Genomic DNA, 13396 nt, shown 5'->3' on the forward strand with positions numbered 1-13396 from the left:
TCCGGCGCACGGGCCCCTCGGAGGCGGGCTCCCATGCGCTCCGGCCATGGCGCGCCTGGGCGCTGTGCGCTCCCACTACTGCGCGCTGCTGCTGGCCGCGGCGCTCGCCGTCTGCGCTTTCTACTACCTCGGCTCCGGCCGGGAGACCTTCTCCAGCGCCACCAAGAGGCTGAAGGAAGCCCGCGCCGGGGTCCCCGCCGCGCCCTCGCCGCCGGTGCTGGAGCTGGCGCGGGGCTCCGTGGCGCCAGCCGCGGGCGCCAAGGCCAAGAGCCTGGAGGGCGGTGGGGCCGGGCCGGTGGACTACCACCTGCTGATGATGTTCACCAAGGCGGAGCACAATGCCGCGCTGCAGGCCAAGGCCCGCGTCGCGCTGCACTCGTTGCTGCGCCTCGCCAAGTTCGAGGCGCACGAGGTGCTTAACCTTCACTTTGTGAGCGAGGAGGCCAGCCGCGAGGTGGTCAAGGTCCTTCTGCGGGAGCTCCTGCCGCCCGCCGCCGGCTTCAAGTGCAAGGTGAGCTGGGGGTCCTGGTGGGTGGCCCACCCTGTTTCTAGTGCGTGCTCCCGGGAGCAAGGGGAAGGGTCTTTGCTGCACTGCCCACTTGACAATGCCGGTAGCGTTCACAGCACGCGGGAGGCCTCGTCCGGGGCGTGTCCGGCAGCCAGACGCACTCAGCTGGTGCAGGCGTGAACTGCGATGCTAACTGGCCACCTTTCTCGCCATTAAGAGCAGTCCCCCTGGAGAATCGGCTCACCCTCATTTTGCTAGTATGGCAGAGTTCAGTGCCTTCAGAGTCTGCACCTCTTTTTATGTTCCTCAGTCGTTGACTTCTGAGAATGGGTCTGGTCATTTGAAGGCAGCAGTAGTCATCTTGAGCAAAGTCTGCTGGACAGGGTCTTGATGAGGCCTCTGGAAATGTAGAAGTTTCTTATGGCTCTTAAGGTATTTCAGTCGGTTTCAGTCAGTTCCTTTGTGAACCAGCTTATCTCCTCTCTGTGCCCTGTTCTCCCCTGCCCTCAAGGGTCATGAACCCATTTAGAGAAGCTGCAGGTTCCTCCCAGCGATGAGGAGAAAGCTGTAAGAGGAACATATACGATCTGGGGAGAGCACAGCTAGCCCTTATGGCAGTCCTGGCCAACTCCCAACCTGCCGCTGTGGCACCTCATATTGCTCCCCATCATCTCACTTCACTGCCTGGCTCTGCTTGGCTGAGATTGGGTTTCTGGCATAGAAACAATCAAATTGCTTCTCTCACTGTGGCCCAGTAGTTGTACAGAGAGGATCCAAGTTCTGATTTTTGGATAAGGTTATGTTAAAGTAGGTGATCTTTAAGAATGTGACTTATGTTGGTTGGGAAAGGTGCTGAGGCAAGAATAGTGTTTGGCGAGTGACTAAGGGGAGCTGCTGTCAGGATTTTGCAGGGTTCATGGGTGTGCGGAGGCTCCTTGTTACCCAGAGTCAAGTCCCAATTTCCTAGTGGGGCTGTCTGTGTTGTGTGTCCTGCTCTCCTCTCTGGCTTTACCTCTGCTCCTTCCTCTGCATGCACCTTATACCTTAGCTGTACTGAATGCACTGTATTACAAGCTGTACTTCCTCCCCACGGTGTCATCTCAAGTCCTCAGCCACTCTTAACCTAGCTTTCACCTCCATCGAGAATGTCCCTAGACCTTGGGGACACTCTTTGCCCAACCCTCCACAGCTCTGTATCCCCTCTTCCTCCATAGCATTCTAGGCTGATGTTTTGCCTTTTGTGCCATATTTTTCCTTTAAGAAGTACTGTCTTGTAAGATAAGGTCCAGAGGGCAATTTACTCCCAGGGAGAATTCTGTCACCTTGGAAAGAAGAAGGCAACTCTTTGCCCACCCATGAACAAAGGAGCCTGTCAGGAACATAACTATGGTCAGGAAAGGGTGACTGGGCCTGGGCTTCCTGCGGTCGGAGGCCAAGAATCTGTGGCTGGAGAGTCCCTTGGGACCCGCTGTCCGACCTGGGGTTTTTTTGGCCTGGAGCCCATCCCCCTTTACCTAGTTGGACTCTGTAAAGGTGGGGCCTGGCAACTCTGATCGTTGACAAACCCTGCACTAGTCCCAGGGAGAAAGCTAAGAGCCCTTGGCCACAGGACCAGTCTAGGCAGATCTGGGATTTGACCACAAGCCTCCCTGAAGACCAGCATTGTCGTCTTTTCATTTTCTGAAGCAGTGGTAGCGACCTGGGCCTATTCTACCCAGATCTCTATCCTCCCCGTGTCCTGAGCTCTAGCTGCAGCTCTTGTTGTACACCTGGTGGTTTCTAGCCTGCTTGCCTTTGGTTATGTCCTTTCCACTGTTGGGGTACTTTCTCTCCATTTCCTGCCCCTGTTCAGATGCCATCTCCTCCTTAGAGCCATCCAAGGAACCCCCAGCTGAAAGGTACATCTTCCTCTTCCTCTTGCGGGAAGAGGAAAGAGGGCCCTGGTGCTGTGACCATATCATGGCTTATCACTCTCCATCCCTCTATACAATGCCTAGCACATAGCTGGCACCAGAAATATTGGCCTAGGGATGGATTCGACTTCAGAACCAGGTTTGTATCGTGGAGTATGTGTTTTGTGTTGACTCCCTCCTTTGTTGGGCCCAGTTCTGGCATTCCCACCCAAGGCAGCTGGAGGCAGCTGCAAATGACCTGCGGGAACTGATACTTCCCCTGCTGAGACAAGAGGAGTGAGGATCTGGGGCTTCTAGCCAGATAGCAGTGGTCAGATAAGGGTTTATCATTCCTGGCATAAAATTGCCCCCATGACTTTCGAGCTCATATTTTTTGAATTTGTTTTCTGTTTGTGATTAAAGGTGCTCTTTTTTCTTTAAATGTGTGATTCTAAAAGGTTTGCTTTATCTTATTTGTGATTTACTTCTTCCTCAGGTTTGAAATATTCCTGAAAACAATGCTTCTCCCAGCACCACAGCCCACTTGACACATGCCTTTCCCTCTGTCCGGAGTATCCCTCCCCTATCCTTAGTTGGTACTTGGTTTTCAGGTCTCAGCTTAAGTGCTGTTTCCTTGGCAAACCTTTACCAAGCCCCCATGACACACTCTTGAAACACCAAGTACTTTTCCTAATAACATTTATCACAGTTGTGTTTCTGTAAGTTTTGAATTAATTGTTCATCTACCTTGCTAGACTGCAAGCTCCTTAAGGGCATTGACACTGACATCTATTAGGTACTGCATCCTAAGCACCTAACATCATGTCTTATGGGAGTGAATTTTATACCAAGAGCTATTTTTTCAGTATTGGTAGGAAGAAGGAAGCTAGAGTTTTTCACCCAGATTGCATCAGAGCTAGAAGGGATGTCAAGAGTATATAGCATATGACTGGTGAGGAAACTTGCCCAAGGCCACCTGGGGAATTGCTCACCCAATTGAGACTAGACCTGCATGTGAGGCCAATGTTTTTTCCTTTGTACCATATTTCTTCTTAAGGAGTCCTTCTCTCTTGTAAGATAAGGTCTAGAGGGAAATTTACTCCTGGGAAGAATTGACTTGAGTTGTGTTAGAACACCTTGGGAAGAGGACTGCAGCTCTTTGCCCACCCACCTGTCCCACCTGTCTGGAGACAGCCTGGGGTTCCTCTTCCCTTAGAGGGGATCTTGGACTCCACCATGTTTGCAAGGTGCAGAGAGGGCCACAATGAACTGACATCGAACTTGTGCCAACACCCAGCGGTCTCTTCTCATACCATACCCAAGTGACATAGAAACACCTTTTAGCTGAAATGGTTATGGAAATAGATCATATAACATTATTAGTGACCTTAGATTATATTTTGGTTAATTAAATATTAGCTAAAAAGAATTCTCTTAATCAGAAAAATTCTGTTTTGACTCTTATTGAAAGTTTTAAAAAATATATTAGTTTGTTATTTCCTAACAGTGTGGAAGTATATTATTTGTTAACTTTTTAAATAAACATCCAAACCTGCCATGTTCCAGGCACTAGTATGGGAGCTGCTTCTAGCCTATATAGTAGGTCCGTTTTCTGTGTCACAATCACTTGGGAGTATTTGTTTAAAATATAGGGCTGGGCACGGTAGCTCACACCTATAATCCCAGCATGTTGGGAGCATCACTTGAAGCCAGGAGTTTGAATCCAGCCTGGGCAACACAGCAAGACCTTATCTCTACAAAAAGTAAAAAAAATTAGTTAGGGGGTGGTAGCACACACCTGTAGTCCCAGCTTCTCGGGAGGCTGAGGCAGGATGATCAGTTGAGCCCGGGAGGTTGAGGCTACAGTGAGCCATGATCACTCCCTTGCACTCCAGCGTGGGCAACAGAGTGAGGCTCTGTCTCAAAAACAAACAAAAAAACCCCACCAAAAACACACACACAAAATTATTTTTTTGAATCCTGGACCCTGCCCCAGTCTGTGGGTCAGAATCTCCCGGGTTCTTTATTTTACTTTATTTTTTAAAAAATTTTAGAGTTGTGGAGTACCAGTGGGGATTTACTACATAAATAAGTTGCATGCAATTGAAGTTGGGGCATCTAACTGCCCTCTTGCCCCTTGATAGTGAATGAGGTACCCAGTGTATTGTCATGTACCCTCTACTTCTGCCCTCTCTTACCTAGCAGTGTCTCGTGTCTGCTGATCCCACCCTTGTCCTAGCGTGACTAGTGTTCAGGGCCTGCTTGTAAGTGAGAACATGAGGTATTCAGTTCTTTGTTTTTGCGATAGTTCTGTTAGTATAATACTCTCTAGCTGCCTCCACCTTGCTGTGAAGGCCATGATGTTCTTTTTTATGACTGTATAATGTTCCATCGTGTATATGTGCCACATTTTCTTTATTCAGTCCACTTTTGATGGGCATCTGGGTTGTGGGGATGTGTATTTGTTTTTTTGGTTTTTTTGTTTTTTTGAGTCAGATTCTCACTCTGTCACCCAGACTGGAGTGCAGTGGCCACTCCTGGCCACTGTAGCCTCGACCTGCTGGGCTCGGGCGATTTTCAGCCTCAGCCTTCTGAGTAGCCGGAATTACAGGCATGCACTACCATGCCCAGCTGATTTTTTTGATTTATTGTAGAGATGAGGTCTCGCCAAGTTGCCCAGGCAGGTCTCGAACCCACAGGCTCAGGCAATCCACTCACCTCAGCCTCCCAAAGCGCGGGATTACAGGCTGAGCCACCGAGCCCGGCTGGGGATGTGTATTTGGATGGAGCTATGTAGGCAGGCTTGGGAGTCACTGCTGTAAGGGATACAGGAGTGCTTGGTGTCTCCTGCTGCTCTCTCACACTCTGCTCAGGTGTCTCCTCTGTGCAGCCTTTCCTGGGGAGCACAATGCCTGGTGCGTAGTAGGCATTCAGCAGCCATTTGACTGGACAACTCTCCTTCATCCCAGCTATATGATCTCTGCCAACCTGGGAAAGGCTGCTACATTGACCTGGCTAGCATGCTGCTTTATCACATCACTTCCACCTGTCATCGCAGATCATTCCAGCATCCTAGACCCTTAGCAGCTGGCTGAGGTTCCTGTGCTGTAGGAAAAGCTGTCCCTTCTCATGTCCCTTCTCAGGGGCTATGCTTGCTCTGAGCCATCTGTTTTCTCATTCTGCCTATCAGGTGTAATCCTCCACTTGCAAAACTTCTTCCATGAGCCCTTCTTGCTGTATCAGGTTTGACAGAGTACACCTTGAACACCCCGAATGATGGTGGCTTAAACAAGATTGAGTTTATTTCTCATTTCAGTGATTTCCAGAGGTAGGTCTTCCCGGGCTGTCATAGGGGCTTCTTGAAGTCGTCAGGGTCCCAGGCTCCTTCCAGCTTTCTCTTTCACCATCACTACAGAGTGGCCCTTGTCTTTGTGGTCCAGGATGACTGCTAGAGCTTTGGCCATCATATCTGTGTTGCTGTGTTGCATTTAATTCAGTTTTACTCCGTGCTGCCATGTGTTCTGTTTTAGCACCAGTTTCATAATGTGGTTCTACTCTACTGACTTCTGGGAAAATAAACACAGTAAGCAGTCCTCAAAGCGCTTCCGTCTCATCCCTCCTTTCCCAAGATGGCCAGTCCTCTGCTGATGCCTGGCGGGGCCCACCTAGCTGCTGTTGGTACACCCTCTGTGGGCACAGCAGTATTGCTTGCCTATGGTATTTTTCCTATGCTGTTACCTAGTCAACAGTGCCAATATTAACCTTTCAGAAAGGCTTTCTCTGAACCCCTTTTCTTTTCCTTTTTTTTGAGCCGGAGTCTCACTCTGTCCTCCAGGCTGGAGTGCAGTGGCACTATCATGGCTATCACAGTCGTGACCTGCTGGGCTCAGGTGATATTTCTGACTCAGCCTTCCAAGTAGCTGGGACTACAGGCACACCCCACCATGCTTGGTTAATTTATTTATGGTAGTGATGAGGTCTCGCCATGTTGCCCAGACTGGTCTCAAACTCCTGGGCTCAGGCAATCCTCTTGCCTCAGCCTTAAAGTACTAGGACTGGAGACATGAGCCCCTGTGCCTGGCCCTGAACCCCTTTTCTAATGCAACTATCATGCCAGCCCTCAACTTTCCATCATTTGTACATTTCTTTTATATCACATATTCATTTTTTCATTCATTCACTCATCAGGTGTTATCAAGCACTTACCCTGTGCCAGGCATTGTTCTAGGTACTTGTGAGCATTAGGGAACAGAACAAGGTCCTTGCCTTCATGGAACGTATGTTCTTTGGTTGTGAGGAATGTATAGAGGAGAGCCAAATAAATACAGAACAAGTCAGACTTTGATGAGTTCTGTAGAGAATAGTTAAAGCAGGATAAGGAGATAGGGAGTGTTCGGGTGTCAGGTGGGAAGTTTGGGGCTGTTTTATGGAGGTGGCCAGGGAAGGCTCCACTCATAAGGTGACCTTTGAGGAAAGACTGAAGAAAGAGAGGGAGTGAGCTACCTGTGGTGAGCTGTCTTTGGAGAGAACTGCAAGCATGAAGGCCTTAGGTTGGCATGTGCTCTGCATGTTTGAGAAAGTCATTATCCTGTTCCCTTGTTGTCCAGCTTCTCTCTCTACTCGGAAGGCAGAGACCTTGCTTACTGTCTTCCTCTATTGAAGTTACGGGGACCCCATAAATGCCATTCCTATTTCTGTCCTGAGTTGGAAGAGATAGATACAGTGGACAAGCAGTTTCCTAACTTGTAACGTAAGAACCAGACAGACTTCTGGATGCACTGGTAGCTCTGGGTAGCCACTGGTCTCTCTGCAGGAATGAGCAGGTTCTCTGCAGGTGGATTCCAGAGAAAAGAAGTAGGAGTCCAGGGCAGACATGACTCCTAAACCACCCATAAGATAAGCTTCTCCTCTTCTTCTTAAGAGGAGTTAATGTGCACGGTGGGGAAGGGAGGATGAGGCAGGGAGCAAGTGGCCAGGAGTATTGGTCTAGTAGAGCATCCTCCATATAGAGGAATGAAACCATGAAAATGGAGGTGCTTTCTCTTTCCCCTGTCAACACTATAGTCTTGCATAGTTTCTGGCACATTCTAGGCTGTCAATACATATTTATAGTTGACTGACTGATAACTATATTGATTAAACCCAAGACAGAAGAGTTCTCAGTGATCTGCCTCTTTTCTTTCAGAGCCTGAGACTGGGTTGCTCAGTCTCTAGATGACAAGTTAGGGGTAAGAAGAAAGCCATGTTCATTACTCTTTCTGTCTGTTCTCTATTACTATAACAGAATACCAGAAACTGGGTATGGGAACTTTTTAAAGGAAAGAAGTATTTAGCTCATGGTTTTGGGGGCTAGCAAGTCCAAGAACATGGCATCAGCTTCTAGTGAGGCTTTTGTACTGTGTTGTAATATGGCTCAGAAGCAGAAGAGGAAGCAGTGCACGTGAAAGGTGCAAAACACTTTATAACAACCTGTTCTTTTGGTAATAATTTTGTCCCCTGAGAGTGAGAACTCATTCACTCCTATGAGAATTAACCGAGGCCTGTGAAAGGGGCATTCATTATCTCTTAAAGGCCTCACTTACCAACACTGCCACACCAGAAGTCAAATTTCCAGTACATGAATTCTGGGGGAACACTTTAAACCACAGCACCCACTTCCAAATGACTGTTGGATTCCAGGAGGAGTGAATAGCGAGAACAAGGAATGACCAGACAAATGTTAAAGTACATTGGGTGATTGATCTTCAGAGCTTCTTCTAAAGCAAGAGCATGGGAAAGACGAGTACCTCAGCTCCTAGTGGGGGCTTGAGAGACACCTGAGTGGGAAGACCTTGATGTTGGCTGTCTCATTGATGAAGCTAACAATAAACTGAAAATGGCTTTTCCAGCTTGTCACAGCAGCAGGTACGTTGCACCTGAATGAAGCCTTTGAATAGGTTATGAAAGTCTAGGAAAGAGGTGATCAAAGAAATATGTCCTGAAATGACAGGCTCTTTGAAAAGATGGGCTGACATTTTATATGATGATATTTAGAGAACAGTGTATATTTTATCACATGCATTTAGCAGTGGCATTCTTTTACATTATAATATACTTATGAAAACCACTGTAAGTGGTTTGTATGCCAATGCATGTTTCCTGTGGAAAACATAATCATGGATCTGTTGGGAATAACTTTGTATAGTATTGTATCAAATACAATAAACTCAGCTGGGCTTGGTGGCTCAGCCTGTAATCCCGCACCTTTGGGTGGCTGAGGTGAATGGATTGCTTGAGCCCGTGGGTTCGAGACCCACCCGGGCAACTTGGCGAGACCTCATCTCTACAATAAATAAAAAAAACTAGCCGGGCGTGGTAGCGAGCGCCTGTAGTTCCAGCTACTTGGAAGGCTGAGGCGGAAGGATCGCCGGAGCCCAGCAGGTAGAGGCGACAGAGTGAGACTTCAACTCAAAAAACAAAAAAAGCAAATACAATAAACTCTAAATCCACAAGTATATGTTGCGATTATAAGGCAAAACCCATAACATAGGCCAGGGATCATCATACAGAAGATATATACTGATAGATGAGCAATTTATATATTATGCAGGGACCTCAGTGCATACATGAAATGTTCTAGCTTTGGGCACCAGTAATTCCTCATGACTTCCCAACTGTTCTTTGTTCCTACAGGCTATTTTTTTAAAAGATAGTTACTTTTTTCCTTTTGTAATTAGAAAAATTGAGATATGATTCATGTACCATAAAGTTCACCCTTTAAGAGTATACATTTTGCTGTTTTTTAGTATATTCATAATATTGTGTAATCATTCCCACTAATTCCAGAACATTTCCATCTCCTCAAAAAGAAACCCTGTGCCTGTTAGCAGTCATACCCCATCCTTCTGTCTCTCCAGCCCCTAGAAATCACTAATTTGCTTTCTATCTCTATAAATTTGTCTATTCTGAACATTTAATCCTCTGCACTCAGACACCTTACAAATCGCATACCCAGCAACTCAACTGCACTTTTTAATGAAATAGTGAAAAGCAAGTCACTTCATATTAAATCATATAGCTTGGAACCAATTATTTTATTGTAATGATATTTGGCTTATAATGGAATTTTGGACATTAAGAAACTTATTTATGACAAAAAAATAAAAAATTTGTATTTTATATTTTTCTAACGTGTGGTAATGTGTGAAACAGTCACCGATGTGCATTGCAGGTTCATTAATACATGTTGTGCAATAGTAATTTGTTTGATATCTTACACCTGGTGCTTTTGTATTTGAGCAGAGAATACAGTCAATTTCTTCCTCCCACATTAATAATATGTAATTTTTTTGTCCAGTCTGTTAGAAGATGATGTGGAAGAATGCACTTGTGATTCCTGAAAACCACTTCTGAGCTGGTCGATCATATCTTAGTATATATTTCATCTCTTTATTTGCTTTTTTGTGCAATTTGAATCGAAAACTTCAAGGAAGCACATTTTTGAAAAATTTGTGCTGGCATAAGTTTGTCCTGTATAATCGTCTGCAGTCTTTTTATGTCCCCTGAGAGGGGACTTCTGTGTGGTTTGCTAGATTTCTGATGTCCCCTCAGAGGGTACATCTGAATGCAAAGGGTTAATATAAATCGACTCATTCAATATGTGATCTTTGTGTCTGTCTTCTTTCACTTAACATAATGCTTTTAAGGTTCATGTTGTAGCACATGTCAACACTTTATCTCTTTTTATAGTTGGATAACATTCCATTGTATGGACTTACCACACTCATCAGTTGATGGACATCTGGGTTTCCAGCTTTTGGCTATTATGAATGCTGCTGTGCACATTCATTTTTAAGTTTCTGTGTAAACATGTTTTCAGATCTCTCTTAGTACGTATAACCTAGGAGTGGAATTGCTGGGTTGTATATTAACTCTGTTTAACCTTTTGAGGAACTGCCAGGCTGTTTTCCAAAGTAGTTATACCTTTTATTTTTATTTTATTTTATTTTATTGAATTGAGGTCTCACTCTGTCACCCAGGCTGGAGTGCAGTGGCATGATCACGGCTCAAGGCAGCCTCGACTTTCTTGGGGTACTCCTTAGTAGCTAGGACTACTGATTTTTTTTGTAGAGATGAGGCTTTGCTATGTTGTACAGGCTGGTCTTGAACTTTTGGGCTCAAGCAATGCTTCTGTCATGGCCTCCCAAAGTGCTGGGATTACAGGCATGAACCACTGTGCCTGACCTGCCAGCACCATTTTATATTCCCACCAGCAGTGAGTGAAGTTCCAGTGTCTCCACATTCCCGTCAGCACTTGTTATTTTGATTATACCTTTTCTAGTGGGTAAGTGGTATCTTATTTGTGGTTTTGATTTGTATGTTTCTAATGACTAATGATGAGATGATTACATATTGGTAAGAACATCTGCATAAATATATTTGGTATTTTAAAAAATATATTTACCAAAATGTTCTGTAATACCAGCACTTTGGGAGACTGAGGCTGGTGGATTGCTTGGGCCCAGGAGTTCGAGACCAGCTAGGCCACATAGCAAACCTCATCTCTACAAAAAATCAAAATAAAATTAGCTGGGTGTGGTGGCATGCACCTGTAGTCCCAGCTACTTGGGATGCTGACAAGGAAGGATTGCCTGAGCCCAGGGGGTCCAGGCTGCCATGAGTTGTGTGTGATTGTTGTGATCATGCCACTGTACTCCAGCCTGGGTGACAGTGAGATCCCCGATTCAATATATGTATGTATATATATATGAAGGAGTATACATTAGATAGATATATACTATATGTACGTGTGTATAATATATATGATAATATAGTGTGTGTGTGTGTGTGTGTGTGTGTGTGTGTGTGAGAAGAAGTACCCCAACAAAACTAGAATTATTTTTTGGAGAGTGGGCCCCTGTAGTACAGGCTTCTCCTACTAGGTAAGTGTTCTAGGGACTCATTGGCATCAGTGGACTAGCTAGTGCTGTTGTGAGAAGCTGCTTTTGGCTTTGGTGAGTTTTTTTTTGAGAGTCAATGCTTTTGCCCACTTAATGATGGGAGGTTTATGAATACACCTGCCCACACTGCGCTGAGTGTTCAGTGGTTTTTGACAAAAAGCGTCATGACCCCTGTGCTCCACCCTACTTATTCACCCAGTCTCACCACAAGCAACTTTTTTTTTGTTTCCCTGAATGAAAACAGCCCTCACAGGGAAACATTTTGCTTATGTGGAAGAAGTGAAACAAAAAAAAATCAGAAGCACTAAAAGGCGTCCAAATTGACGAGTTCAAAAACTGTGGAAAAAGTGGAAAAAGCGTCTTGAAAGGTGTATTGCATCAATGGAGAGAGTACTTTGAAGGTGACTGAAGTTTAAATATAAGGATAAATTCACAATCGCCTATCAGGTACACAGTGTGCACAGGTGGGGGGGTGGGTAGGCTTAAAGGCCAGACCAATACTATTTATATCCCCCCAAAGCTATTGAAATTAAAAAATTAAAAACACATGTGAGAATAAATAAACAATTGAAAAATAAATTCCGTTTTTTGGGGGGAATCTCTCTCCCCCCCAACAAATAAATTCAGGTTTTTTTGGGGGGGGGTCTCTCCTCTCTCTCTCTCTATTTTACAAGAAAAATCAATTACCTTGACTCTCCCCTCCTTACCCTGAAAGATGTTAAAACACCTGGAAATGTGCATATTCTGAAGAACATGGTTTAGAAATTCCTGTTGTGGCTGGGCTCCGTGGCTCAGCCTGTAATCCCACGCTTTGGGAGGCTGAGGTGAGTGGATTGCTGGAGCCCGCGGGAGACCTGCCTGGGCAACTTGGCGAGATCTCATCTCTACAATAAATCAAATATCTGGGCGTGGTAGCACGCGCCTGTAGTTCCAGCTACTCGGAAGGCTGGGGCGGAAGGATCGCCGGAGCCCAGCAGGTCGAGGCTGCGGTGGCCGGGAGCGGCCCCTGCACTCCAGTCTGGGCGACAGAGGGAGACTCCAACTCAAAAAAAAAGAAAAAGAGGTTCCTGTTGTGTACGATAATGCTATGTCTAAGATTAGCGGGGAGTGTTATTAGTATGAAGTCCTGATTAGGAGAGTAATAGTAACAACATTTATTCAGTACTTTAGTTTATAAAAGTGCTTTCACAGACCGGTGAAGGAGTGTGGCATTCCCGAGGCTGAGAGCTTGGGTGGCCTACTGAGCAGGGCGGGAGGTGCCTCAGGACCTGGCGGGCAGCGGTGCCAAGGCCCTGTGGGTTTGGGGATGAGGAGTGGGCTGTAGCCCACCTCACTATCTGTGTCATCTGCCTGCTGAGGCACCCCGCATCCATACATTCAATGTGAACAAAAACTGCGCTTGCTGGAATGAAGCTTCAATCTCGCCCTGCCTCAGGGAGCCCTGCAGACTCACCAAGCTTTGGAGCAGGAAGGAATCTCTGGACCTCTGGGTGCAGTTTCCCCTGCTAAGCTGATGGACTGGGGGCCAGGAAGGAGCAGTGACTTAGTGCCACACAGAGCTGAGGTTAAACCAGTCCAGGCCCTTCCGTCCTCTGTTTGAATGCCTGTCCGTGGTGTCAGCAGCCCCGGGTGCCTTTGGGGAGGGCGAGTTGAGAGCCAGGTCGCCCTAACACCCACAGCAGGGTTGCCCTCTTCACCCATCCCACTGGGGCCTTCCCTTCTTGTCTCCCCCTGGATCTGCCTGGTTGTGGAGGGAAGGCTGCGCATCCTGACCTCCAGGAGGCAAAATCCCGCCGGTCCCTCGAGGCTGCTTTCCAGCTGCCCTGAGCCTGAGACTGACCCGGGGAGTCAGTATTGGGGAGCTTCATGGCGCGGGGGTGGGGCTCGCACATGTTTTGTCCTCTGGATTGTGCGCTGGAGGACCTCCGTGGCTGGTGAGCACGAGGGCCTCCGGGGCCTGGAGGAGGGGAGCTGCAGGAGTGCAGCCCGCAGGGTCCGCGTCCTCCCCAGACCCGGGGCGGCAGGGAGAGCTCGCCCTCCGGCTCCCTACGCAGTCC

At 46.9% G+C, this 13396-nt stretch overlaps 1 protein-coding gene across 1 annotated transcript in view; it reads left to right on the forward strand.

Moving 5' to 3' along the window:
- Positions 1-8: 8 nt before the first annotated feature.
- XXYLT1 (xyloside xylosyltransferase 1) overlaps positions 9-13396 on the forward strand; it is a 189446-nt gene continuing 176058 nt past the window's right edge. Inside the window, exon 1 of the mRNA XM_008061926.2 lies at positions 9-511. Coding sequence (XP_008060117.1) covers positions 47-511 — 465 coding nt within the window. The 5' untranslated portion in view covers positions 9-46. The remainder of the gene's footprint in view (positions 512-13396) is intronic.

Source organism: Carlito syrichta, unplaced genomic scaffold (assembly GCF_000164805.1).
Source record: "Carlito syrichta isolate Samal-C Ts95f unplaced genomic scaffold, Tarsius_syrichta-2.0.1 Scaffold305641, whole genome shotgun sequence".
NCBI classification, from domain to species: Eukaryota; Metazoa; Chordata; class Mammalia; order Primates; family Tarsiidae; genus Carlito; species Carlito syrichta.